Source organism: Callorhinus ursinus, unplaced genomic scaffold, assembly GCF_003265705.2.
Source record: "Callorhinus ursinus isolate GAN/ISIS: 27379988/994484 unplaced genomic scaffold, GSC_fseal_2.0 scaffold79, whole genome shotgun sequence".
NCBI lineage: Eukaryota > Metazoa > Chordata > Mammalia > Carnivora > Otariidae > Callorhinus > Callorhinus ursinus.
The window spans coordinates 3942709-3970040 of NW_027397141.1; the positions used below are offsets into that span (position 1 = coordinate 3942709).

At 61.1% G+C, this 27332-nt stretch overlaps 2 protein-coding genes across 18 annotated transcripts in view; both read left to right on the plus strand.

Annotated features, from left to right (window-relative positions):
* The window catches only part of MCF2L (MCF.2 cell line derived transforming sequence like), a 133601-nt gene extending 112670 nt beyond the window's left edge, over nucleotides 1–20931 (plus strand). For 9 of the 17 annotated variants that reach the window (XM_073887462.1, XM_073887458.1, XM_073887461.1 and 6 more), the window contains 23 exons: nucleotides 336–450; nucleotides 3029–3148; nucleotides 3411–3602; nucleotides 3986–4177; nucleotides 4620–4779; nucleotides 5375–5445; nucleotides 5631–5707; nucleotides 6221–6287; nucleotides 7026–7141; nucleotides 8180–8249; nucleotides 8779–8871; nucleotides 8970–9062; nucleotides 9729–9854; nucleotides 10699–10920; nucleotides 11194–11286; nucleotides 12261–12339; nucleotides 12489–12555; nucleotides 13322–13440; nucleotides 13641–13733; nucleotides 14718–14792; nucleotides 17758–17879; nucleotides 18811–18923; nucleotides 19014–20931. In XM_073887462.1, coding sequence (XP_073743563.1) covers nucleotides 336–450; nucleotides 3029–3148; nucleotides 3411–3602; nucleotides 3986–4177; nucleotides 4620–4779; nucleotides 5375–5445; nucleotides 5631–5707; nucleotides 6221–6287; nucleotides 7026–7141; nucleotides 8180–8249; nucleotides 8779–8871; nucleotides 8970–9062; nucleotides 9729–9854; nucleotides 10699–10920; nucleotides 11194–11286; nucleotides 12261–12339; nucleotides 12489–12555; nucleotides 13322–13440; nucleotides 13641–13733; nucleotides 14718–14792; nucleotides 17758–17879; nucleotides 18811–18923; nucleotides 19014–19257 — 2719 coding nt within the window. In that variant the 3' untranslated portion in view covers nucleotides 19258–20931. The remainder of the gene's footprint in view (nucleotides 1–335; nucleotides 451–3028; nucleotides 3149–3410; nucleotides 3603–3985; nucleotides 4178–4619; nucleotides 4780–5374; nucleotides 5446–5630; nucleotides 5708–6220; nucleotides 6288–7025; nucleotides 7142–8179; nucleotides 8250–8778; nucleotides 8872–8969; nucleotides 9063–9728; nucleotides 9855–10698; nucleotides 10921–11193; nucleotides 11287–12260; nucleotides 12340–12488; nucleotides 12556–13321; nucleotides 13441–13640; nucleotides 13734–14717; nucleotides 14793–17757; nucleotides 17880–18810; nucleotides 18924–19013) is intronic. The other 8 variants (XM_073887460.1, XM_073887469.1, XM_073887470.1 and 5 more) reach the window with 4 other exon arrangements.
* A 2635-nt stretch (nucleotides 20932–23566) lies between these two features.
* Nucleotides 23567–27332, plus strand: part of F7 (coagulation factor VII) — a 10352-nt gene continuing 6586 nt past the window's right edge. The window contains exons 1-2 of the mRNA XM_025875270.2: nucleotides 23567–23653; nucleotides 26479–26639. Of these exons, the coding sequence (XP_025731055.1) occupies nucleotides 23584–23653; nucleotides 26479–26639 (231 nt within the window). The 5' untranslated portion in view covers nucleotides 23567–23583. The remainder of the gene's footprint in view (nucleotides 23654–26478; nucleotides 26640–27332) is intronic.

Here is a 27332-nt window from a genome sequence, read left to right on the forward strand (position 1 = left end):
GTCAGTGAATGGTGGCGGGTCACTGCACCCTTCATGCCCGAACTTAGAAGTGAGAAGCCCAGACCACTGCCCTCTCAGCTGCTAACACGTTCAGCCCAGCCCTTTGCCACGGGCTCCCAGTGGGCATTGGCGTGGCCCAGTGCAATGAGGTGTGTGGGCAGTGGCCCGGCGGGGTCACCCCTGCTGTGCCTCTCCGGCGGGCACAGTTGGCCCTGCGAATCCCACGTCCAGTCCCGGAGAGAGGTGGCGATGGTGTGGGCAGGCCGTGGAGCCGGAGCCCAGAGCCCGCACCCCACACCGCACACCCGCACAGACAGAGCCTCTCCTCTCCCCAGGCTCCTGGCGCAGCTGAGCGAGACTGAGGCTGCCTTCGATGAGTTCTGGGCAAAGCATCAGCAGAAGCTCCAACAGTGTCTGCAGCTCCGGCATTTTGAACAGGACTTTCGAGAGGTGAGCGGCCGGAGTGGGCAGCTGGCTGTGGGCGCAGGAAGCCGGTAAGGTGGCCCAGATCCACCCGCTGCTTTGGGCCGAGCTGCCCAGGTCTCTGTCTGCCCCGCGGAGCCACAAGACCCAGTGGGACCAGACCTTGAGGCATGTGGCCGGTGAGTTGTTGCCCACGGCAGGTTCCACTCTCTGCCGTGGGCGTGCGCTTCCCCGTGTTCCTTATAGCCGAGTCCAGGAGCCATCTGGACGCTCCCTCGCCCAGCACGCATCTGTCCTGTGCCTGCTCGCGCGACCCAGGCGCACAAAACTGAGAGCAGCAGTCATGCTGGGCTCTGGAGCACAGGGGTTGCGGGGGTGACGCGCCGGGGTGACACGTGGCAGTGACACGGGGTGACACGCAGCCGTGGTGTCAGTGGTCTCGGCAGGACTCAACAGAAGCCGTTGATCACTTATTTATGCTCATGAGCGCGCTGAGCCGTCCATGTGCCCTCGCCCTGCCCCATGATGTTTCTCCTGGTCCTTCTGGTCAGGCTGGGGTGGGGGGGTCCCAAATGCGCGAGAAGTAAGTAACAACCCTGAGTCCAGTGCAAACGCTGTCGCAAGGCCGTGGGTAAGGGCCAGGGGAGCAGAAGCAAGCGTTCCGGTCCCCCCAGAGTCCCGAAATGTCACCGTTGCGGGAACACGGGTTTGGTTCAGTAGCACTGAGCACGTGCGGGAGCTCGGTGCGCAGGGGACCAGCCTCCCTGGTTGGGACCAGAGAGGTAACCCCCCTGTGCGAACGGCACACTGTGGGAGCAGGGAAGGTGGTCCTGCCTAATCTGCGCTGGGGGCGCTGAGGAGGGCTCACCAGACACGACAAACGACACCTTACGGATGGTTGTAGATTTGCGTGCAGTTGTGAAAGAATCCAGCCAGACCTCTCACCTAGTCTCCAGCCAACTGCCCCCAGAGCCACGTCTCCCAAACCGCGCTCAGGATCTCAGCGCAGACGCTGACGCGGTCGGCACACGGAACATCCCGCGCCAACGCAGACGCGGGTTTCCCTCTTGTAGACATGATTGCCTCCCACCCCACCCACCCCTGCCCTCCTAAACCCACGTCCCCTCCTACCCCTCCCTTTGCCCTGCTGAGCCTCGACCCCTCCCTCTGCTGAACGCCCGTCCCCAGCCACCCTTCGCCTCCTGACCCCCTGGCAACCACTGATCTGCTCTGTTTCCATATGCTGTCATTTCAAGAATGTTCTAGAACGGGGTCATACATATGTAGCCTTCTGGGTCTGGCTCTCTTCATGCCGCAGAATCGATGCAGGTGTTGCAAGTTCACTCTTGTTACTGCTGAATAATTAGGGTTCTGGGGGTGCGGGGAAGCCACGATTTAACCCTTCACATGTTCTCGTTTTGAGAAAGTCCAGTTTTTTTCTTTTAAGGATCATACTTTTGGCATCCATCCTAAATCCTGGGTCCCAAGTACGTTCTCCTGGGCTTTTCTTGCTAAAAGTCTTACAGTTTTAGGTTTAAGCCCTGATCCATTTTGAGTTAGCTCTTGCGTGGGGTGAGAATCAGGTCACGGTTCAGTTTTTAGTCTCTGGGTGTCCAGGGGCTCTGGCAGCATTTGTCAAAAAGGCTTTCTGTTCTCCGTTGGACTGTTTTCCGCCTTTTGTCAGAAGTCAGTGAGCCATATCCATTTGGGTCTGCTTCCAGGTGTGCGTCCCATCTGTCCGTCAACCCCACACACAGTCTTGCTGGTTCGGGCCATGCACTAAGTCTTGAAATCAGGTGGACCGTTCCTCCCACCGCCTCTTTGTCCCCAAATGGTTTTAGGTTCTCCAGTTCCTTTGCCTTTCCGCAAAAAATAATCTTTCTAGATCTATAAAGTTTTGCTGCCGTTTTGATAGGAACTGTACTAAATCTATATTTGGAGGAGAGTCAACATTTTTCCTACGTTGAGTCTTGCAATCAATGAACACAACATGTCTGTCACACCTTTTACTTAGATTTTTCTCATCAATGTTCTGCAGTTTTCGGCAAACCAGTTTAGTATGTGATCTATTTGATTTACACTCGAGTATTTCATTTTTAAGCAACTGTAGATGGTGTTTTTAGTTTTGGTGTCCATGTATTCATTGCTATACCTAGAAATACAACTGATTTTTGTGTGTTTACCTTGCTTCTTGAAACCTTGCTGAACTCACTTACTCTGTTAATTGTTTTGTAGAGTTTGGGGGATTTTCTACATAGATGATTAGGTCTTGTGCAAACAGGGACAGCTTGATTCTTTCCTTTTCCATCTGTAAGTCTCTGGGTTGTTTGTGTTTTTATGCATGCGTGCATGCATGTATTTCGCCGTCTTGCACTGGCTACATAGTGAGAGTGGACTTCCTTGCCTTGTTCCCGGTCTTAGAAGGAAGGCGTTGTTCTCACCACCATGACAGCCGTCTGGTAGGCTGTAAGACTTCTGAGGATGTGTCCCTCTGCCCTGTTCCCTGAGAAGGACCTGGCTCCTCTCTCCCCCCTCCCTTCCAACTTTGGGCCATGCCTCCATACCTGACGTGGGCCTGGGCCTTCCTGCCCCTCCTGTGTTTCAGGACAAAGCCTCTTTAGACACACTGGCCCAGAAGATAGCAACCTTCACCGATGTGGGTAACAGCCTGGCGCACGCAGAGCACCTCCTGAAGGACCTTGCCAGCTTTGAGGAGAAGTCGAGTGTAAGGCCTGGGACGTGGGCTGGTGTGGGCAGGGCACAGCCTGCAGGCGGTGCTCATGACACCACGGCATCACTTAGGAAGACACGGGAAGGGGGCTCCTCGCCATCAGGTGGGGGACGTCACGAGTGGAGGGGTGGCAGCACAGCCCCGCCCACGACCCCTCCCACTCTCACCCCACCCCCACGGATCCCTCCCAGAAATCGCACGCTGCTTGCTTTCACAGCCTGAGCTGAGCCATGTGTCTGGGCGGCTGTCTCCATAGGCCTCTGTAGAGCGGGCCCGCGCCCTCTCCCTGGAGGGTGAGAAGCTCATTGACAGCAAGCACTACGCCGTGGACTCCATCCGCCCCAAGTGCCACGAGCTCCAGCACCTCTGTGACCAGTTCGCGGCCGAGGTGGAGAGGCGGAGGGGGCTGCTCAGCAAGTCCCTGGAGCTGCACGGCCTCCTGGAAGCAGTAAGACCCCCGTCCCTGCCCTCCTGCTCCCGCGTGGCCCGCTCCTTCGCCGTGGACACAGGCACGGGCTGGGAGCTGGCCCCCGCCCTGCGGTCTGTGGGCCTTTCTTGAGCCCAGCCAGTCACGGCTGCCGTTTTCTAGAATTCCCTCGCCACAAGGACCAAAGCCGGCATGCAGCTAATTCCCTGCACTTTCTCTGCGTGAACGAGTCCGTCCAGGCGGTGTGCGTGGCTTTGGGGCGCCGCGCATCCGTGCCCAGAGATTCCCAGAGCATGGTGGCGGCCGGCGGCGGGTGGGGCAGCCGGCAGGGCCCGGGCAGAGCATGCCTACCAGACACGCCAAGACACGGCCTCTGACAGCGCCCCTCTCTCCCCCTGCCCCAGTCCATGAGGTGGTGTGATGAGGGGATCTACCTGCTAGCCTCACAGCCTGTGGACAAGTGCCAGTCCCAGGACGGCGCGGAGGCGGCCCTGCAGGAAATTGAGAAATTCCTGGAGACCGGTGCAGAGAATAAGATCCAAGAGCTCAATAAAATTTACCAGGACTACGAGTCCATCCTCACCAAAGACCTGATGGTAAGCGGAGCCGGGCCCTGTGCTGACGGCAGGAAGTCGCTCCGGGGTGTGCGGAAGAATCCCGGCTTGACCTCTTAGAGCATCCTGGGCGGTCGTGGGGCTCAGCATCCCTTCCAGCAGCGTCTCCCTCCCAGGGCAGTCTCCCTGCCCCCAGGGTCCTGCTGGGGGCCCCCTCCTGCGAGTCCTGCTGCGTACGGCCCTGGCCCAGCGCCCCTCCCCCGCCCAGCCGGCTGTCCGCACCCTTCCTCCAGGGGCCCACAGACCCGTGGCGGCCTCTCAGCCTCCAGTCCCACGGGGGCCCCACCTCTTCCGTCCGCAGCAAGGGCAGGAGTGCGGGATTGCTGTGTGGCCCCGTGGGGCTGTGTCCCAAGCTCAGCGGAGGGTGTGCTTCTGAAATTGGTGGTGTCTCTTGCTCACGAGTCCATATACCCTGTCCCTTCAGGAGCACGTGCAGAAGGTCTTCCAGAAGCAAGAGGGCATGGAGGAGATGTTCCACCGGAGACAGGCAAGCCTGAAGAAGCTGGCAGCCAAGCAGACGCGGCCCGTGCAGCCCGTGGCCCCCCGGCCAGAGGCGCTCACAAAATCGCCCTGCCCCTCCCCAGGTGTGTGCCGTCGCCGTCCTTCTAGGCCACGGTGGGCCCTTGTAAATAAAGTTTTATCGGCACGCAGCCGGTGTGTGCCGTCCACTAGCCATCAAGGGGCTCTTCCCTGACTCCAGTCTGCCCCAGCCTATCTTCCTCAGTGCTGTTGCCAAAACAGTTCTCCGACTGCAGCCCAAAGCCCCCAGCGGCCCCGGTTTCTCGTGGTCTCCTCCTCGGAGGCTGAGCAGGTGGCCACACCATTTCCCAGAGCCCCTTCTGCGGCGGCGTCTGCCTGCCATCCACATCAGGGCTTTGGCGCGTGTGCCGTAAGCCGGTGAGACCCTGGAGAGCCGGCTCCCTCCTCCACAGCATGTGGCATCCGTCAGAGGAGACCTTACCCCTGGCCCCGTGTTGTCCGGGTCCCACGTGTGTGTGCTTGGGTTCCCCGTTCCCTCCTGGGCTCCCACCCGCCCTCCTCTGCTTTCCTCCCCGTCCTGGGCGGGCAGGGGGCTTGCTCCTCTCCCTACAACCATCCCGCGCTCCCAGGTGCTGTCGTTCCCCTCCAGGCAGTGAGATACGAAGCCACACCTCCCTTCTTCATTTCTTTCCAAACCAGGCAGCCGGAGAGGCTCTGAGAACAGTTCTGAGGGCAGCGCGCTCCGGAGAGGGCCCTACAGGAGGGCCAAGGTGAGGCCGCTGTCCAGGCCGCCCCCCAACGGCGGCTCCCCTTGCAGTGCCGCCCCGCCTGTGCCGTGGGACCTCCGACCCCTCCCCAGCGGGGAGTGAGGTTGGGCTCCTCAGAGTCAGGACGTAGGGCTGTACCGTCTCCTGTCTGAATATGCTCGATGCACCGCGTGCTCTTCTCTCCCCAGAGCGAGATGAGTGAGAGCCGGCAGGGCCGGAGCAGCTCCACGGGGGATGAGGAGGGAAGCCTGGCCGTCTTGCGGAGGTGAGTGGCTCTGGTCCAGAGACGGCAAGTGCGACCATCCCAGATCTCAGCCCTTGGCCACGGGGAGTCTGAACATCAGCAGGCCCGAGTTGGTGGGCTCTGTCAGCGTCCACCGCAAAGCGGGCATCAGGGAGCACACACACGGGCATGCGCCATGCTACGTGCAGGCGTGCAGGCGTCTGTCCATTTGGCGAGTCCACGTCCAGAGACAAGACAAAGCTGGTTTTTCCTAGAAAAGCCTTTTGTCCCTGGATCTGCAGGCAGGATTTTGATGATTTAAATGGCATGTGTCCCCCCTTCCTTAAGCCCCAGGTGATGAGCCTGTGTGATTCCCCAGAGATGGATGTGTAGCAGTGCTCACCACCCCTGACGGCCCCCTGGCTCCTCCTTGCACCGCGCCCGCGGGCTGGTGCCACTTCTCTTTCTGGACCCCCTCCTCTTCCCACACCCACCCCCGCTCTGGGGGGTCTTCTGTCTGCACCCCTTCCTGCCCTAACCCCTCTCTGCTCACAGGCATGTGATGAACGAGCTCTTGGACACGGAACGGGTCTACGTGGAGGAGCTGCTCTGTGTCCTGGAGGTGAGCCTGTGCCAGGGGTGGCGGGGGCACCCGGGGAGCCTGCTAGCCGGCTCACCCCACACATAGAGCATGAGAGGAGGGTGGCAGCTTTACTCAGATGGCCCCAAGCTGGAAACAACTCACGTGTCCATCAGTGGGACCAGGGACAAGGAGACATAGGTGCATCTGCACAGGGACCTATACCAGCAGCGAGCAAGAGAGCGTGGCTGACCCGGGAGCGTGGCTGACCCGGAGCGTGGCTGACCCCGGAGCGTGGCAGGAGCAAGAGGAGGACTGTGTGCAAGTTCCTTGCGGGAACAGCTGAGCCACCCGGTCTGGGTGGAGGAGCAGAGTGGAAGCCTCGGGGGCTGTTGCCAGGAAGGCAGGGGCTTGTGGGCACTGGAATGTTCTGGATCTTGGTCTGGGTGGTGGTTACAGGGGTGTAGACATTTGAATGGTTCATCAAGGGGTATACATAACATTTTTCTCCTTCATACCAGTTAAATGAGTTTTAAGAGGTTGAGAGGCAGGGGATGGAACTCCCCCCACCCCACAGCACAACCCCTAAAAATGGTGCCATCTGTAGTTCACTCACATTTTTTGGTGCTTGTTGTCTGGGTGGTCATCTCAGAAACGGTCAGTGAATAAGTAAGGGTGGATTCACTTTCTAAACCCTGAGAGGCGTCCCCTACCTGCTGGCAGCCCACAGAGCCTGTTCCAGAACCCGGCGTGCCTCCTGACCTCTCCCCTCCTCCGCAGGGCTATGCCGCTGAGCTGGATAACCCGCTCATGGCGCACCTCGTGTCACCGGGCCTCCAGAACAAGAAGGACGTTCTCTTTGGAAACATGGAAGAGATTTACCACTTTCATAACAGGTCAGGCCCTCCTCTGACCACACCTGTCCGGTGGGGTCTGCCTCTGAGACAGCGGCCTGCAGGGAGCCGGACCACACGCGGGCCCTGGGCTGTGGCCTGTGGGCAGAGAGCATCCTTCCCCCTCCCAGGGACAGGCTCTCAGGGGCTGCTGTGGGGCAGTGGGCTCAGTGGGGAGGCGCTGGCCAGGCCGTTACGGGTGTGCTGGGAAGCACCTGGGGCTTTGAGGACGTAGGAGCGCCCCCCACGCCTGCCGGGCCAGCAGTGACCAGTCCCGCTCCGTGTGTACGTCTGGCCCTTTGGGGCGGCACCGAAGCCGCACCACTCAGCAAGGCCCGTCTTGTCCCCAAGCTCGTCCTTGCAAAGGAGGCAGCAGCAGACACCCCTGTGTGCTGCCTCTTCTCCCCCCGCGAGTGCCGTCTGCGGCCGCCATGGCTTTGGGGGAAGCGCGAACAGTGTCCCTGCGGCCGTCCACCCACCCTTGGCTCCTCGCTGCAGTTTGCGGGAGCTCGTGGGCAAGGACGTGAGGGGTGGATGCAGGCTGCACGGTGGCAGTCGGACAGACAGCACAGGCCTCTGCGTCCTGAGAAAGCCTCCTCTGGGCTTGTGGGGGCGCTTGGGACTCCTTTCAGCCTCGGTCACCCACTTGCCTCCAGAGGAGGCACCAGTCTGCCACCGGAGCCCCCGGACTGCTCCTTTTCGCCCCATGGAGGGGGCGCTGGTCAAGTGGCCTGGTCCCTCAGCATCCCGGGCTCGGGCCAGGCCTCAGTGCTTGTGAACTGACCCCAGGGAGCTCTCCCTCGAGGCAGGATTGACCCCTGAGGAGCTCAGTGGGTCTGGGTGGGCCTCTCACAGCTGCACTGGCTTCTGTCTGCCTCCTCGTCCCCGAGCCCGGCCTGCGCTGCGGGGTCCTGCTCACAGTCTCCTGACTGTCCAGAGCCAGAAATAAACGTGACCTGGGAAATGACATCCATTCATCTGTGACCACCGTCTCCTCCGGGTTGCTCTTCACATGACCTCTGGCGAACTTTCTCTGTCTAGAATATTCCTGAGGGAGCTGGAAGACTACGCAGGCTGCCCAGAGTTGGTCGGAAGGTGTTTCCTGGAACGGGTATGTGTTTTTTCAATGTGCGCCTTGCCATGCCTTCCTTGTTAAAATTACTGCATGAAACAATCATGACTTTAAACCCTATCACAGTCTCCTTCTAGCCCACTGAAATCACGAAGGGCAGATGTTCCCGGTCTCCCTGAGGTAGGGCTTTATCTAAAGCCCAGTAACTGGTTCAGGATGCTGCTTGCAGCATCAGCATCCTGGGATCTTACTGGAAATGCAGGTTCTCAGGTCCCACCCCACACCTGCCGACTCAGAACCTGCAGGGGGTTCTGTGTTAACAAGCCCCCCGGGCAGCTCCGTGCACACGCGCGTTTGAGCACCAAGCTCTGCGGGCTCTTTCGTTAGAAAGTTAGCCACTGTTTTTAGTCTGTTATTCTCACGGCAAAAAGCAAGCCGTGTGGTGCTAGTCTGTGTGCAGGAGGGACTAACGCAGCTCCGAAGCGAACCCTGGTGGGCTTGCGATGCGGCATGGGAGGTGGAGGAGGGGACGGGGTGCGCCCCGTGACGCGCTCTGTCCCCGGGTCAGATGGAAGAGTTCCAGATCTACGAGAAGTATTGTCAGAACAAGCCGCGCTCCGAGAGCCTGTGGAGACAGTGTTCCGACTGCCCGTTCTTTCAGGTGTGTCTGGGCGAGCCCCCTGTGAGCGCGCGGCCTCCCGCACCTCCGCACTCACACAGGGACTGAGACGGTCCCAACGGGCGGGTTCTGGGTTGCAGGAGTGTCAGAGGAAGCTGGACCACAAGCTGAGTCTGGACTCCTACCTGCTGAAGCCGGTGCAGAGAATCACCAAGTACCAACTGCTGCTCAAGGTGAGCTGCCTGTGTCCCCCGCCCCCCCACCGCTGCGCCCTCGCGGCCTCACAGCCCCCCACCTGCGGCCGCCCCGGCCACCCCCGAGCACCATGGTCCCGGCCCCTCTGCGAGGGCCCTAGCTCTTCACAGACCTTTGTGGAGTGCCTACTGTGTGCCGGCCGTTGTTAGGGGGCCACGGACAGAGGGGCGAACAGTCGGGCAGACCCTGCCCCGTGGAGCACGTGCTCCAGGCGTCTCCACGCACACACCCCAGGCTGTGCACCCACACGCGGTCCTCCCTGCAAGGCTGCCTGTGTCCAGCTTCCTTTTTGGGCCAGAGTGGGCGAGCCAGTGGACGCGCAGATGCCTTAAGCCATCACGGGTTTGGGGGTGTCAGGTCCGAAAGGAAAGAATAACAGGTCTAGGAGTGGGAAGACGTGAGCTGCAGGAGGGGCACCCACCCTGGAGAGGCCTGGCCGAGCGTCTGGCTCAGGGGGTGTCCCTGTCTGCAGCACCAGGCAGGACCGTTGGGACAGGCAGGCTGTGGGGGGGGGGGGGGCATCCTGGACCTCCCCGGCCATGCAGGGAGCCACGCTATGTGTCCTGAGGGTCCACGCAGGTGCCCAGGGCCAGAGCGGGGAGTCCCGTGTCCCGAGGTTGTGTGAACGCCTCCTCGTCTCCCAGGAGATGCTAAAATACAGCAAGAGCTGCGAGGGGGCCGAGGACCTGCAGGAGGCACTGAGCTCCATCCTGGGCATCCTCAAGGCTGTGAACGACTCCATGCACCTGATCGCCATCACCGGCTACGACGTAAGGGCCTCCCTGTCCCGCCGGCGAGCCTGGTGACGGTCCACCTGCCGTCCGTGCAGAGCTGTGCGGGGAGCACCCGTGTGCATGCATGTCCCTGCAATCTGGCGGGAACCCAGTTCCGACTGGCGTCTGGGGTGGGCCCGGGGTGAGCGGACCCCCAGCTTGGGGCATGACCCCGACTGCAGGGAGCCTCCACCCCTCCGAGCAGCCTGTCAGTGCAGGAGCCCTGAGGGCGGCGGTGCTCAGAGCCGATCTGTGTTGGCCGCCGCTTGTGGGCTGGGGACAGGGGAGAAGCGGCCGTGAAGGTCAGACTCTGCTTTTTCCTCATGTGCCCGAATTTAGGGCAGTTTTGTCACTTCTCTGTAAGTCAATTCACGCCCGCCCTGTTCTTCTGAATTTGACAGGCTTTATTTTTAGAGCAGTGTTAGGTCTGCTGCAGGATAAGGGAAGGCATGAGGACTTCCCCCATGCCCCTGTGCCCCCATGCACAGCACCCCCCGCTCCCCACACCCAACAGAAGAGACCTTTGTCACGGGGATGAGCCTCCACTGGTTCATCGTCTCCACCCAGAGTCCAGGATGTGCCTCCCATGGGTTTGGACAGACGTGGAACGCCCTGTGTCCACCAGGACGGTGTCAGACAGAGTTTCTCTGCTCGAAAGCCCCCGTGCTCCATCCATTCACCCTCCCCCAGCCCCTGGCCACCCCCGACCCCTCACCTGTCTCCACAGTTCTGCTTTTCCCAAGTGTTACGGAGCGGGGGTCCTACAGGACGCAGCCCTCCAAGGAGGGCTGCTTTTCCTCAACAATGTGCATATAAGGCCCCACGTTCATTCTGGGCTTAGGGGAACCTGAGTGACCTGGGGAAGCTGCTGATGCAGGGCTCGTTCAGTGTCTGGACGGACCACAAGAAGGGCCACACCAAGGTGAAGGACCTGGCCAGGTTCAAGCCCATGCAGCGGCACCTCTTCCTGCACGAGAAGGCTGTGCTCTTCTGCAAGAAGAGGGAGGAGAACGGGGAAGGGTACGAGAAAGCCCCTTCCTACAGCTACAAGCAGTCCCTGAACGTAAGTGAGGCTTCTTCCCTACAGCTGCTGACCCTACGGAGCGGAGAGGGCCACCGGTCAAGGTTCTAGCAGCCGCGGCCACACCGCCCGGCTCCTGGCGCATGCCACTCGTATCTTTGGGTGCGGGAGTCCAGGACCCCTGATGCCCTCAGCCCCCACCCCAAAACCACTTCCAGCATCTGGAGTATGCACCAACCCCTTTCAAAGACGGGAGGGTGGTGTGCTCTCATGTCACACATAACGAACATCTGTCTCCCTGCTTTGTGTGGCCAGATGGCGGCCGTCGGCATAACAGAGAACGTGAAGGGCGACGTGAGGAAGTTTGAGATCTGGTACAACGCCAGGGAGGAGGTGTACATTGTACAGGTAGGCCCCGCGTTCTCCAGGACCAGGCCTCGGGGACTTGTCGGGCCTCTCCGGCGAGGGCAGGCATCTGGAAGCTTCCTTGGAGCCTTATCTCCCAGAGGCCTTGTAGGGGGGCTGCCCTGAGCTGGGCCCAGGAGGAAGTATGGGGAACCGGCAGTTAGGGTGCACAAAGGGCGTGGCTGGGAACACGGGCTCGTGTGTTACACACGTGACCAGGTTGTCCTGGTCCCCTCACGGCCCCTGCCGCGCTGGGGAGGGCAGGAGGTGGCAGGACAGCGAGTGCGCCCTGAGCCCACGTGGCCCGCCCCTGGGGCCTGTGACGGGGTCGGCCAGCACTCAGGACAGGCCTCTTCGGGTTGCCCTCCACGCTCAGACACAGGGTGGCAGCCCCGTGGGATGCAGTGGCTGCGGCACACTGTCCCGGCACGCGCACCAGCACGGCAGGCCCGCGGCGATGGCGCCCGGCTCCAGCTCGGGCACCGGCCCCCAGGAGCCGCAGGGACGGCGGCCGGCACTCTGGCTTTCTGCCGGCCCCACCTCCAGGGCCCAGCTGTCACTGCCCTCTGGCCGCACGCGCGGTACCGAGGCAGGACGGTGGCTCGCGCCGCTCGTGCCCTGGGAGCTTCTCCCGTCTTCCTCGTCATAAAACGATGCCACAGGCCACTTCCCGGAGAAACGTGCTCCCAAAGGGCGGTTTGTGCCCCAGGTTTCCACTGAGTCCGACGCCAGCGAGGGTGTGGAGGGGGAGGCCGGGCGGTTGGCCCCCCGCCTCATGTGGCCCACAGGCCCTCCCGCCGTGTCGTGCCTGTGGCACAGTCCCAAGGCAAGGGGACCGTCCATCACCTCCGTTCTCCAGGGCCGTGCTCCCATGGTCCGTTCCCCAGGTGGTCCGCAGAAGCTTCAGGAGTAAAAGGAAAAGCAGTGTCTTTAGGGAACGTGCGTTCTCACCTCCTGGCATTCCTTTCCTGCCTCAGGCACCGAGCCCTGAAATCAAAGCTGCGTGGGTGAGTGAGATCCGCAAGGTGCTGACCAGCCAGCTGCAAGCCTGCAGAGGTAAGAGCCGCTGCGGCCGCGAGCTGCTCTTGGCTTTGGCTCCGGGCGCATTTTTGCGCATGTCCAGAGCGCCCCCCAAATTCTGAGCTCTCAGCGGTGCTGCAGCGTGAGGGGTAAAGTCGGTGAGCGGGGCTGTTCCCTCCCTGCAGAAGCCAGCCAGCACAGAGTGCTCGAGCAGTCCCAGAGCCTGCCTCTGCCCGCACCGCCCAGCACCAGGTGAGCGCCTCCAGCCGGGGAAAGTGCGGGGCTGCACGCGCCACCGCATCCACGCGGCCAGTGACCCGCTTCTCCTTACTGGGGTTTGGGTCACCCTGGGTGTGCCAGAAGGCCCCGGAGTGTCCCCTGGCATTGCGTGCTAGGGGTCTGTCCCTGCGGGCCAGCTTCGGGGACAGGGTCTCTGGCCCCACCCTGGGCAGAGGCCAGCTCCTAACCGTCTCTGATTTCCATCTGTGGGTCATTTCCTGTTAAGTCAGCACAGGACGTGCAGCTGGCGAGCGTGACAGCCGCCATGTTTCCACGACGGTGGCGCCTTCCTTGGACAGGGACAGGGGCTGTGGGGACCGAGGTGCAGAGCCACGCCCGACACACCGGCCTCACGCTGGCTTCATCATGCCTTGTCTGTCCTCAGCTTTCCTGCTATTGTATGCGTTCACGCGGCTTTGTGACTATTTCTCCTGTTTCTGCTGTGAGCCACCTCTGACGCTTGGTGGGACAGGCTGTGGTCCAGGGAAATAATCCACAGCACAACACTTTGAAAAGAGAAAGACTGCCCCCCGAACTCAGAGAAACCCCCCACCCCCTACCTGCACCCAGCATGTGGTGTTTGTTCTCGTGTGGTTCTACCCCCGGGAGCCCAGAAGGGCTTGAAGGACCCGGTGGGGCCCCAGGGACGGCGCAGCCTCGGATCCTCAGGGAGGACTTGAAACACTAACCTGCAACGTTCTACTTCTCCTTCTTTTTCCGGTGTGTGTGACGTCATTAGTCCCTCGAAAGGGAGCACGAGGAACATCAAGAAGTTGGAAGAAAGGAAAACTGACCCCCTCAGCCTGGAAGGATACGTGAGCTCCACGTCGTTGCCGAAGCCCCCCGAGAAGGGCAGAGGTGGGTGTCTGCGCCGGGAGCTGCGTCAAGCGTGTCTGTGAGCAGGCGTGTCTGGGACGCACGGACCACTGCCTGCACTGCGCGCCGGGACCTCCCAGGGAAGCGCCCTTCCTGGCGGCCGGGGTGCCCCAGAGGAGAGCCCGCGTGACCGGACGTGTGCCCCGAGCGCCCCCACACCATCCCTCTCTCTTCCTTTGTAGATGACACGGTCACTAGCTCTACCTCAGAAAGCTCCGCGCTTTCCAGAAAGCGCTTTACTCTGCAGGGCTTTGCTAACCTCAGAGCTCAGAAAGGTAAAAGGCACCCAGCTCAAATCCATGCCGTGGCTGTGCCCCTCACCGTGGTGGCCTGTCTGTCATCCATTCGTGCGGTGCTCATCTGTGTGGGCGGCCGCGGCATCACCACGCGCGGCCGCCCGGCTCTCCCCACCGAACCGCGTGTCCTGGTGCTGGCGTGTCTCTGGCGCACGCAGCCGAGTTCTCTCCGCGGGGCCTCGGGTTTGAAACGGTGGAAGCTGGCTTTTCCAGCGAAGGCTCGCTCAGAAACCGGAGTTGTCACTTGCTTTTCTTGGTTTTCATGGGGCAGCGCCCCCTGCGCCACCCGCCCCTTTCCTGCTCGGTCCCGTTCGGCCCCTGCGGGTGTCCTGCTTCCCCACGGCGTGCGCGAGCTGGTGTCGCCTGCCCCTGAGGGGTGGTCGCTAGGCACAGGGCGCCTAGAGGGTCCCTCGCACGGAAATCTCCAAGAGCTGGGCCGCCTTTCAGTGCTGCTTGGCGCTGAGCCGTGCGGAGGAACGCACACGGAGGTAGCTCAGGGAGCAAGCACTGGACTCCCTGGCTGAAACTAAAAGCCAGTTGTCACTGGTCCAGAAAACCGGAGGGTTTTGGTTTCAATTTTGTTTCAACTTGTAAAGTAGTGTTAAGTTGGCCTCAAACGTTCAAAAAAAAAAGGAAGGACACATTCTGGAGCTATATAGTTGGCTGATGAGCACGGCAAGTATGCATCCTGTGCGTACTTTTGTGCAGAGTTGATGCACCTACACGTGGCCCCTCGAACGCGGGTGCCGCCTCACCTCCTCCTGCTCTCCGGGGCCTCTCCTGTCCCCCGCGCGAGGGACCGTCCACTAGCTTCATTCTGTTCACAGGAAGCTACTCTGCACAGTGACAGTGAGCCCGCTGGGGGTCTGTGTCCCCTCCCAGCATGAACACTGCTCCTCTCGCCTCCCCCCCGCACCCTGCATGCAGGTCCTCACGTATTTTTGCCTCTTCCTCCTTCTGCAGCTTCTCCTACCAGCCCTGACAAAAAAGCTAAGCGACACGAAGTAAAGAGCGACCCAACGCCTTTTGGTTTACGAGGTAGAGTGGCTCCACCTTCTGAACGTAGCCGGACCTCCACTTACCCATCCGGTTAGGGACACTGTCTTGCCCTTGCTCACCACCAACAACACAAAACAAAATAGGTGTCTCCTAGCCAGGAGCAGATTCACTGTTTTCTCCAAAAGCACGATGCTCTGGCGACAGATACCGTGATATTGGACCCGTCTCAGCTGGACTCGCACCGGGTCTGCCCAGAACCTACAGAACCCCCAGGGGCCACCAGTTGGAGGCTGCTGAAGCCTGGCCAGCATGCAGGTTGGGTTGGGCCGTTACAGCGGCCATGCAGGCTGTGGGGCACCCCGCCCTCAGGCCCCTACAGCACCAGCCTCGCCCCGGCGGCACCTGTTGTCCCGAAGCTTCTTGTTGGAAGCACAGAAGGTAGCCACCAATGGCATCCTGCCGACGACCCATTTCATGGGAGGATGGCAGGCTGTACAGACAGGTGGGGCCAAGCTCCATACTGGACCTCAGGCTTTCTCCTTTCTGCCCCTCATATCATGAGGGTAAAGCATGTCCCCCCAAAAATCCAAAGACCCCCGCGGCCAAGGCTGAGGGTCAGAAGTTTGCAGGGAGGGATTCACTTTGAATCCTCTTGAATTTTCCAATAATTGTGAAGGCTCCCAAGGGGTGCAGTTGACCTCACACCCACCCCCAGGACCACCCAGAGGTCACCCAGCACACTCGGCCTTGAGCACAGGTCTGTGTGTCCAGAACCCAGACGGCAGCTCTAGGCCTGCCCCCACGTGACAGCTCGGAGGCCAGGGGCTTCCCACAGCCTTCATGTGGGTGGACAGCGCCCAGGGGCCGCCACTGAGGTCCCAGGGCCTAGGACAGGGGTCACTTCTCCATTGACAGCCTTGTTTTCTACTGAAGACCTGGAGACGTTTGAGCATTGCCCTGGCTGACTTCCCTTGTGCAGGAAGCTGGTGAAGGGGCTTGAGCCCTACCTGTGGCCACTTGCTCGCGGTTCCTACCGCCTTTCAGCCAAGTTGTGTGTCCTCGCCTGTGATGGGAAGATGCGGCGGCTTCGCAAGGTCACCGTAGACGGGACCTGAGCGTGGCACCTGGGGCCCCACCGCCAGTCCCCTTCCCTTCCGACTCCTCTGCTCCCCGTTGGCCGCTCCGCGGCGGACGACAGCGAGCCACCAGCCTCCTGGGCCCTCTCGCAAACGCTTACATGCTTGCCCCCGAGAAGCTTCATCTGCCTAAAATTTTACTCAGTGTCAGTATCAGGGACGATTTTGCAGAGTATAGAGGGGACCACGCTCATGGTCGTGTTGGCGTCGTGTCTTACAAACTCGCCAACATCTGCGTAGATCGAGGGGTGCCGTCCGGTTCCAAACACGTGTCCTCATGCCCCAGTTGGTGCCTCACGTGCGTCGGGCCTCGGTACCTTCCTAACGCCCTTGTTTGAACGTGGTTTTAACGCAGGCAGCTGCTTGAGCCTGTAAAGAGACTTCCCCCCGAGGCCCCGGGGCAGAGAGGGGAGCACTACAGGCCCACGTCTGCCTCTGTGTTGCCGGGAGCCCCATGTGTGGCGGTGGGCTGCAGCAGGAGACCCCCCAGCGAGGACGCCTGGCACTGGGGCCCCAAGGCCCCCCACCGCCTGTGCCCCATCTGCCCTTGGCATGCTGTGCACACCCCCAGACGAGCAAGGGTGCGCATGGCTGGGTGGTTTGCAGCAGGAAACCCAGTGCCCCATCCCTGCACAGACATCAGCCCCCCGCCACTCGCCCTGCGGCCCAGCCCTGAGAAGGCCAGGCTCAGGGGCTCTCCGACACTGGGCCTGCCTGTGTGGAGTGGGGTCCTGGGGCTCCAGGGGCCTCTGTGGCTCTCACACTCTTCCTTCCGGGCTCAGCACTGCTGGCTGATGGGCAGCTCTAGGCCCCAGCTCCCTTCCTATGAAGACGAGACTCCTTGTGTCCCTTTAGCACAAGCGTTTCATGGCCAACTTGAAACACCACAGGCCTTGGGGACAGGCCTGTCCAGCAGCTTACCTCACAGAGGGGAGCGAGCCCTACGTCCTTGGGGAAAGCACACTTGCCCCAGGCCACATGGTATCTGGAACTGGCGTGCCAAGCCCATAGCCGGCGCGCGGTCTTCCCACCGACCCCAGGCTGTACCCGTGGTCCTTGTGCCACAGGAGTGGGCTCCACCTCTCACGTTACTGTTGGCATTTATGGTGTTGGAATCGGGAATCCGTCACCCCCGGTCTCCCCCCGCTTGTGTTCTTCCCAAAATTTCCTGCAAATGGGAAATACAGGTGTTATTCTTTGGGGTTGCAGGGCAGGGGAAACACTGATGAGGGGACATGCGCACATTTCATAAAGTCCCCAGAAGTTCTCTCCCCACACGTGCTGGCCCAGCTGCACTCTGTGGCCCCAGAAGTGCAGAGGTGTGACTCGGGTCTGTGTGCGGCGTCTGCTGGCCTGTGCCGTGAGGTGCCCTGACCTCATGGGCCAGGATGGTGCCGGCACAGGACACACGCCGCACACCTCAGCTGCTGCTGTGAGGAGTGGTCCTCCAGGCGGTGTGATGGGTGTGCATGCTAGGCACTAATTGCAAACTCCTTCCTTCTGGCCGTGTTTGCTCCAACATGGATGGATGGTGGCATCTCCAACTGGTGATATTCAGGGCTCTGTGTTCCCCGCGTCACGGCAGGGGCATCACGGCAGAGCCTGTGGGATCACCTCCCTGAGGGGCTGGCTTCACTGCCTCCCCTGGGCTGGCCTGGCGATGCAAGCCGGTGCTCGGGGCCTCCCTGGATGGTGCACAGTGGGGGCACGCATATTAGCAGGCATTCTGGAAGTCCGCCATGTGTCCAGCTCCAGGGAGGGGGCAGGCCCCTCCGGGCGCATGTTGCAGGGTGGCGGGAATTGTGCAGACCACCTTCAGACAGGCTTGTGGTTGAGGGTGGTCCTCACTGGAGTCTGTTCTCTCTCAGGTTGGAGCAAAACGTCTCAGCCCTCGGAGGCCCCTGAGGACAATGACGGCTGGTCCAGTGCCGAGGAGCTGATTAATTCCTCAGACGCAGAGGAGGAAGGCAGAGTGGGCGCCAGGAAGCTGGTAACCTCGGGTCCCCCGGGGCGGTCAGCCTGGTACTGCTGGCCCCCGGGTGGGAGAGGGACTCTCAGGCACCAGGGCTCGCTGTGGCTCTGTGCCCACCCCCCTCCACTGTCAGACTCCCAGCAGACAGGCTCTCTCGCTCACACCTGATCTGCCCTCCAGACAAGGAGGATGCCCTTAGGACCATCCGCAAAGCTGTGCGTATGGCTCTCCCTCACTTTTTTGGAGAACTCAACTGTTCGAACGCAGATTTGGGTTCTAAACAGGCCCTTTCTTTAACACAAGCTGCAAGGAGAAGCTGTTTACGCATGAACCATCAGAGTGGGGGTTACGCTGACAGATACTTAGTGCACACTTGGCGCTGTCCTGGTCCAAGCTCCAGGGCTCCACGTGGCAGCGCTTCGTCTGTGTGAACATGCTGAGCATACACTGGGTGCCAGGCAGTCTAGACACCAGACACAGAGCAGAGGACAAAAGATACAAGTCTCCACTCTCACAAGGAGGCAAAGCAAAAGGTGGTCAAATACAGGCGGGCGTGTTAGGTAAGGATGGGAGCCAAGGAAGGGGAGTTCGTTCCAGGAGGAGGGAACGGCAAGCGCTAAGGTTCTGGGGTAGGGGGCTGTGTTTGAGGCCGGCTGCAGCGAGGCCAGACCACCAGCCGTGAGCCAGGGGCACTGTACTGGTTGGTTGGGTTTTTAACACGGTGGCAGTGAGAGACTTGGCATCTCATTACGACCAGGAGCTCTTCCTGTTTAAGGTGACAGTCCCATCAAAAGCCCCACAAACAGCAGGGCCCTGACGAAATGCTCATTGTCCTCCTGTTGCTGGACGCCCCCCTGGGACCGTGCCTGCAGCGGACAGCGGCTGCGGCCTCGCGCGGTGTGGGGGCCGCGGACTGTGCCCTTTGATGCGCCATGTCCTCCGCCACCAGGTTCCAGGAAAGTACACGGTCGTGACGGGCGACGAGAAGGAAAGCCCCGACGCGCTTGCCGTGAGAAGTGGGGACGTGGTGGAGGTGGTCCACGAGGGCGACGAGGGCCTTTGGTGAGATGCCGGCCGTGGGCTCAGGCCCAGGACGCCCGTGGGGACGGGGGACACACAGCTGGAGCCGTGACCGGCCCACGCCCCTTTCAGGTATGTCAGGAACCTGACCTCCAGCAAGGAGAGCTGGGTGCCGGCCAGCAGTCTGTCCACGCTCCTCAGCACGTCCGGCTCGGCTCAGTGCCTGAGCAGCTCAGGTAAGGCCCCCACACCCCGCGCAGGCCGCGCCCCGAGCCCGCGGGGTTCCACAGCCGTGAGCTTGAGTGTGCAGATGCACAGCCGCAGCCGTTCTTGCCTGGTTTTCCCGCAGAGTCCAGTGCGGGGTCCACCCTGCTGAGCACCTCCTCCAGCTGCAGCGAGAGCTGTGGGGCCCCCCTCTCAGACCTCCAGGGGTAGCGCCGGGCCCTGCAGGAGGCCGTGCAGCCTGCGAGCCTCTAAGTTTTCCTTTGCTTGGGCTTGCTTAGTTTGGTGAGGGGACGGTGCTCTAAGACCCTGGGGAAGGAGGACCCTGACAAGACCCCGAGGAGCCGCCTGCCGCCCACGGAACTTCGAGGTGCAGACGCAGGGGCCCGCAGAGGGAAGGTTCTGGAAGGTTCTGCCCCGCGGCCTCCACGCCGGGACCACCGCCGACGAGGGTGCAGAAGCCAGTTGCACAGGAGGACCAAGGTACACTGAGCTTTCCAGGAAAACCAGGACGGAACGAGGGCGCCAGGCCGTGGAGAGGAGCCCGTCCCAGCCGCTCTACGTGGTTCCAGGCATTTCTGGTCTGGTGCTTCCTGCAGGAATAGGCATATGTTGTGGGAGTGACGAGTCCACTGACCCAGCAGCTCGGTGGGGAAACTGTTTTGTCTTTTACAAGTTTTTTTTAAAGCAGGGATTAATTCCATGGCCATTTTTTGTGGTACTCTGGCCGCTAATCTTTACCAAGAATCACTGTGTTTACATGAAATGACAATTTGATACTGTATTTGATACAAAACTATTTTCTGTTACCGGGGTTTACACAACAGCACGTTGTTTATACTGCTGGGAGGTATGGGGGCTCTCGTGGGGATGGAAGCCCTCGCCAAGGCCCGCCGGGCTACAGGCAGATGAACACACGCCCCCCGATAAAATCCAGCAGCATTTCTACAAACAGAGGCAGTGGAAACCAAGGAGAGTCCCTTATCTGTGCAGGTTAATTTTCAAAAGAATATTTAAACTATAATTTAAGATATTTAGCTTCTTTTCTACAAAAAAATGGAACTTGATTTTTTTAACTAGCTTCACTGAATTAGGATTTTTTATTGTTTTTAAAGAATAAGTAAAGATGCGGTTTTTGTAGGGTGCCCTTTGAGCGAGCAGTACCCACACGGGCTCGGTGAAAGCGCCAGCCTCCGGAGGCCCCCACCGCCGCCTCCCGCGCTCGGTAAATCCCCCGAGCTCGGAAACGCAAGGAGTTCATTACTGAAACCGAGGCAGAACCAGAAAGAAAACTCTTGTTTTACCTTTTTGTGTTCAGAAACAAATTCTGTTCTTCGGAAACACTGTCTGTATCTGGTGGGGGCAGATATTTTTATACGTGTGCATATGTGGGTGTGTGTACATAGGTGTCCCGTGTCAGGGATGCACCACGGCCCCCGCGATGCTGGAAACTGTCACTTCACAGCCCTCCCTGAGCCCCGCGCCTGCCGTGCCCGCTGCGCCTGCCCGCCGCCTGCAAGGCCCCCTCCGGCCCACCTCTGCAGTGCGTCCCAACAGCTTTCCTCGGTGTCTGGTTGTGGGAACGTGACGCTTCTGCAGGTTACTCCACGCGCTGCTCGTCCAGAGTCCACCCCGGCCGCCTCGGCCGTGTCACCACCACTGGGGGCCCATCTTCATTAAGGCACTTTAAAACCTCCTGTCCCGTCACTGCTTCTTGTTTCGTTTCAGGTCTTTTTTTTTTTTTTTTTTCCTGCTGATGTAATGAAATTTAAAAATCAGAGTTCTTTATTGTATGGATGGAGTTTGAATAAATATCAGCCCCTCTCGCTGTCTGCACAGAATCCCTCACGTGCGGCGTTGTTTATCGTGCTCACGTACATCTGCACAGCACCTCGAGCTCCCATGAGAAATGAGGCAGGTGGTGAGCTTGACCCAGACGATGTCCCATATGCTTCATTTTGTCAGAAAATGGTGGAAATAGAATAACATGCATATTGTGTCCACAGTGTAAAGGTAACAAAAGAAACGGTGAAATCGCCATGTTGGAACAAGAGTCCAAGTGGTCACTTCTGAGCCAGGAGGGTCCGGGGGCAGAAGGGACGGTGGTGGGGAGGGAGGTGTGACCCACGGAAGCAAGGAGTCACGGAGGCCGCTCGGAGCTGCGCTCACCCACACCCCGGAATCTTGCCAAGCCGACCCGTCGGGAGGGGATCAAACCGGATGCAACAGGTATTTGCTAAAAGACACCACACAACCAAATCGCACAAGGGCTGGAAGTAAAGACCAGACCAGAGATGTAGCAAACACTGACCTCCCGGGAGCCCCTCCACGGACCCGCGACCTAGGCCCCAGGCTCAGACCCAACCCTGCACTGTTGTTGGGGCCTGCCTCGCTCAGTGGACTGTGTGGCCGTGGTGAAGGGTCCGGGCTGGGGGCTCCTGCTCCCTGAGCCCAGCCCTCTGATGCCAGCGTGCCCCGGGGCTGCCCCACTCCACCTCCACTCACCAACGCGGAGCCTGGGGTAGGACTGCTCCGTGCCGGCGCTTGGCCATCCTTTACGGACAGAAGGCCACATCCCGCACTAGCCTATGCTGTCCCCACCTCCCCAGAGGACGCACGCCCCCCCTGGACTCGAGGGCTCCGTCCAGCGCACGTCCCAAACCCACACAGACCTCTGCTGCCTGGCGGGTGCTGCCCACGAAATCCTGTTGCCCGCAGCTTTGGGTGTTCAGAGAAGGAGCATCCCTTTCCTGCACCTCCTGGCCAGTCGCCCCAAGTCTGCAACCAGACGCTGCTGCTCTGAAAACAGCCTCAGCCCCAGTCCCACTCAAGAGGAGCACGGACATGGGCTGAGAGCCTTCCCTATGTTTGCACTCTGCCCGGGAGCCCGGAACGCAGCCTCACTCGGCAGCAGCACCCTTGCTGCAGTAGCTGGTTAGATGAGGGAGCCTGACTAGGAGCCCGTCCCAAGGACGGACGGTGTCTCTGTAAGGAGACGGGCACGGACACCCAGTGGCGAGGCCATGTGCCGGCCGGGGCCGGGATGGGAGTGTGGTGTCTGCGGGCACCCCCGAACAGGGAGCCGCCTGCCGCCCATGGAACTTCAAGGTGCAGACGCAGGGGCCAGCTGGAAGGGACAGGCAGGTCTCCGCCTCGAGCCTCCCGAGAGAGCAAGGCCCTGCCACAGACACGTGGCTCCAGGACCACCCGTGGCCTCCAGAGCTGGCAGAGGATAGCTTCCTGGTGCTGTAGTCCCAGTGGCCCCAGCGGAGGGGCCCCCAGGAGTCCGGGACGGCCCGAGCTCAGGCTAGGACGAGGCCGCTCCTGCGCCCGAGGGAGGGCGGGAGGGAGGGAGCACGCCTGGGGCGCTCCGTGGCGGCCTCTGAGGGCCCGGCTCACAGGTGCTGCTCATGGACCAGCACGGGACCCGCAGCACCTCCACGTCTCAGAGGAGACATCAGCCCGATTCAGGAACGAGGCTCAGGAATGAAGCAGCTCTTGCCACGCTGGAAGGAAATGGGGCCCGATGCCCAGTGGTCTGTCTGATTCGAGAGTGGCTGCTACGGCCGTGGCGTCTGGGGAATCCCCAGAACGCCCTGCTCCGGTGCCTGCAGAAAGGGCCACGTCCCTCGCTGACCAAGAACAATTTCCCAAGCAACTACTGAAAGTAACAACGAGAAATTCCAGAAGCGATCAACAAAACCCGTCCTCCCCTAGGGACTAATGCTTCCACTTGGAGGTCGAGCTGGAACTCTGCAGAAAGGAGCTGGGCCGTGTGGCTCCCACACCAGAGTCGAGCAGAGCGTCCGGCCTCCGCTGTTTTGCAGAGGGTCGCGCCCACGCGCCCTGGAGGCTGGATGCCCATGTCTGTCTGGTTGGGGTAACCGATGGCGCTGGGGGCCCAGGACGGTCCTGGTCGGGACAGGAAGCCTGGCATCCTGAGAAGGCCCTCCACGACTGCCAACCCTGGACGGAGGGTCACCCCAGCTGGCGGCCTGGGCCCGGGACGGCAGGTGCCCCTCCTCCTGGTCATCCCCACGAGGCTCTCCGGCTCACCCGGGAAGCCAGGCCCCCGGGCTAGGTGTCCGCGGCAGCCCCCTTGAGGGTACTCAAGTCCACACCCCAGATCCTCTCTCTCCCTGGAGTTACTACCATGGCACGGCTTTCCACCCAAGTGCATGCCGAGTCCAGCTGCCGCGCTAAGACCCGGGGGCCTCGGGGTTCCCAACAGCACTTGAAGTGCGCGCAGCTGATACAGGTCCCAACACCGCGGTCTCCTCGCAGGAGCCCCCACTCCGCAGACACAGCTGTGCTGGAGGGACTGGGGGCTTCCCGGCAGGGATTTCACGCCGCCCCTCCCCCCGGGTTTGGGAGGCGAGTCCTCCCTCCCCCACCCCTCTCCCCTGCGTGGAGGCCAGGACTTTGCCCGCCACCCCCACCTCGGAATGTCAACAGACCGTGTGACGCCACGAGTCTCACCATGGTTTCCCGGGCGGGTGAGCTGGCCCTCCTCTGCCTTCTCCTGGGCCTGCAGGGGTCTCCAGCCGCAGGTATGTCAGGGTGGAGGGGTCCCTGTAAACCTGTGTGAGGGGCCGCTGACATCCGTGCCTCCCACAGCCCACCTCATGGTGGACACTGCTGCGGCTGGCGGCTCCCATGTGGTCTGCACCCAGGATTCCGGCTCAGGGGTGTGGGGTGGGATGCCCCCTCCCGCTCTGCTCTCCTGGTTCTCGGTCGGCCAGTGCCAGGGACAGGGTAGGGACACGGCCGTGACCGCAGACACCCCACCACCATGGTGCTGAGGGGCCGAAATACGGAGATAGAGGGACGCGATTTATAAGCGGTCCCTTGGAGACTTATGGGTCCGGCGGGGCGGCCGTGGTTGCGACACAGTCAGACATTGTCCCGTGCCAACAGCTAGCCTGGGATGGGACGGGGCGCCGGCCCGATTCCTGCAGGTGCCCAAAGGACAGCACCTCCGCTCCGGGGAGGGCAGGGCTGCCTTTGTCCTTCCTCGGGGCAGGAAGACAGTACTGGCCAAGGGTCGTGCCCCACCCCGCCCGGCCTTCCCTGACTCCCCACAACTATCAGACTTGCCTCTGGTTCCCGAAGGCTGTCTGGTGCACATTGCTGTCTTCCGAGGGTAGAGAGGGTAGCCCGCCTCCCACCCTTGAGTTCTTGGGTTTCCCTCAACCTCTCCTTCCAGACCAGGCGGGCCCCCCAGGAATACACACGCGCGAAGCGCTGTCGCTGTAAAGCAGAGAGGTGGTCCCCTCGGCCTCGCGGCCTGGGAGCTGCCCCTCCCCCCCCTTGCCCCGTCCCCTCCTGCGAAGCCTCCCCACCGGACACAGCCCTTCCTTCCCGGAAGCCGAGTCCGCGGGTCTCCAGGCTGCACTCACCGCTCCTCTGGGACTCAGTTTCCCCCTTGCTCTTGCCCCTCAGTCCTGGCTTTGCTCCCACACAGCCCGCCCCCAATGGTGCAGTCTGCCCCGGGGGCCCCAGGGGCTTTCCCAGCCTCAGCCTCGGTCTCCGTACGGTTGTCACCGACCTCTGTGACCTCGTCTCCATCACCTGGTCCTCTCTTAGCATGACGTAGTCTGCATGTCTGCCTGGGTGTCCTGAAGAAACCTCAAACCCAAGGTGTTCAAACTGGTCCCATTCCCCACCTGAGTGGCCTTGGGTGAGCTCTAAACCCACCCACCCTGTGTCTCATAAGCAAAATGGGGGACAGCTACCTGCAAGAAGCTACCAGGGTCACTGTGAGAGGCTGGATGGAGGCAGCAGGCCAGGGCCTGGAGAGGGACCCCAAGGACACACAAGCCCCTGCACTGGGGTCGGGGGGCAGGTGCACAGAGCTCAGGGCAGAACTGGCTGCGAGAGCTCAGGTGCTCTTGGCAGGGGGCGGGGGCAGAGCCGTTCGCCAAGATGGGACCAGGACGGGAAAAGCAGAGGCCCAGGGGCTGGAGGTGGGGAGGCCAGGCCCCCGGGCAGCTGTGCATGCGGGTCCCTCCGTTTACAGGGAGGTGGCCTCTAGAGACCTGGAGCTCGGGGACATGTGCAGCTTCTGGTGGTTGGAGGGAGGGCTGAAGTGGAAGTGGGGTGGCTGGCTCGGAGCATCTTGAGAGCAGAAAACCCAAACCGGAAGGGTATCAAAAGTCAAGGGCTGGCAGCAAAGAGCGGGAAGGAGGACCCGGGAGGGAGGACCCAGGAAGGCCCCGGCAGCCAGACAGGGAGTGTCAGGGGGTCAGCGTCAGCAGGCCTCCTGCCCCAAGAAAGGCCCATGAGGAGCCTGCACTGCTCCACCCGGGTCCCGGGTGGCCTTTGCTTACGGTGGGCACGGAAGTCAGTGTAAGCATCTCCATGGAAGGTGAGGGACGTGCCTTCCAGGAGGGAGAGGCTGGGGCGCCTGGGTGGCTCAGTTGGTTAAGCGACTGCCTCCGGCTCAGGTCATGATCCTGGAGTCCCGGGATCGAGTCCCACATCAGGGTCCCGGCTCAGCAGGGAGCCTGCTTCTCCCTCTGACCCTCCCCCCTCTCATGTGCTCTCTCTCTCTCATTCTCTCTCTCAAATAAATAAATATCTTTAAAAAAAAAACAAAAGAGGGAGAGACTGTGGTAAAGCAGAGCAAGGGTCCGGGTTGGTGGGGCAGGGGGACAGCAAGCCACAGGGACGGGCTGGAGCTCAGGGAGGGCTGGGGAGGATGGCCCGGGTGCAAGAGACCCGTCTCCCCGCCACCGTGCCCGGCAGGCCTCTCCTGGCTCCCCCCGTGTGGCCGCAGCAGCCTCGCCTCCACCGGAGCCGCCCCTCCCCAGCCACCCCCCAGTCCCTGGTAGGACCCCCACACAGTCAGCCCACCACTTGCCACGCAATATCCCGGCTGCTAGGACGCAGCGGGCACATATTTTCATTATAGAAGTTGACTGTACACGTTTTGAAACAGAGTAAGTTTTAATCCCCAAAGTTAATTTTTTATGTACATTCTTTCACTAAGTTTCATCTGCATATATATGTGGATTTTTACATTTTATTGACAGTATGTGTGATTTTATTATCTTATTTCATTTGATACTACGTCTTCTGAAACGTTGCATTTCATGGCGCGGGGGGCGCCGTCACGGACTGGCTCAGATTGCTGTGGCCAGGCTCTCCTTGCGGCGGGGTCTGCGTGCGCGCCTCTGAGTCCTTCCTTAGGATAAATTGCCAGAAGTGAGGCGACCGGGCCGGAAGGGATGAGTGTGTGAAGTTTGAATATAACGAAGGTATTTCCCCGCTCGCACACGAAGCTTGTGCCCTGCTGCTGTCGCCGGCCAGGAAGCCCTGCCTCCCGTGACTCAGGGCGGGTGGTGGTGGCGCTCACGGGGCTCCTGTCTGTCAGTCTTCCTCACCCAGGAGGAGGCCCACAGCGTCCTGCACAGGCAAAGGCGCGCCAACTGGCTCCTGGAGGAGCTGAGGCCCGGCTCCCTGGAGAGAGAGTGCAGGGAGGAGCTTTGCTCCTTTGAGGAGGCCAGGGAGATCTTCCAGGACACCCAGAGGACGGTGAGTTCGCCCTGCAGGGGGCGCCCTCCGTGCCGTGGGCCCCGTGGGTCCGTGCGCCCAGGCTCGCCGCACAGGGTGCGCACAGGGGGCTCCAGCGGGCACAGCCCTCGACGTCCGTGTCACCCGGGCTCTGAAGGACAGCTTCACTCTGGTTGGTCGGCGCTCCTGCAACGCCCCAGCCGCCCCACCCGCTCCCCCTCTCTGCCACACCGGGCGCCCCAACTCTGCATCAGAAAATATGGTGTGAACAGCACGCTCGATGTGTCCCTTGCCTTCCCAGGGAAGGTCCCCGAGCCGCAAACTGCCCGCGCTTTGGGGAGGCACCGCTGACAGAGCGACCTCAGAGCGCCGGGCCTGGGCGAGCCTCTCACAGCAGCGCCCGCCTGCGGACGCCTCCTCAGGAAAACTTGTGTGGGGAGCCCCTTAGGGAGCCACCACGGCCTCCACATGCGCGAGGCCCGATGCAGAGAGTGGGCTCATTGCTCTTCTCACTTTGTGAAAGAGGAATATTCGAGTTGTACCACACCCCTTCCAACTCCTTCAACGGGGGCGCCCCTCCGATTGTGGGGAGACAAAACCACACTTCCCCTCACAGGACGTCTCACACTTACAAGACACGTACCTCACAGGGGACATACACTTCACCCATGGGACACACACCTCACGCTCACGGGACACTCACTTCATGCTCAT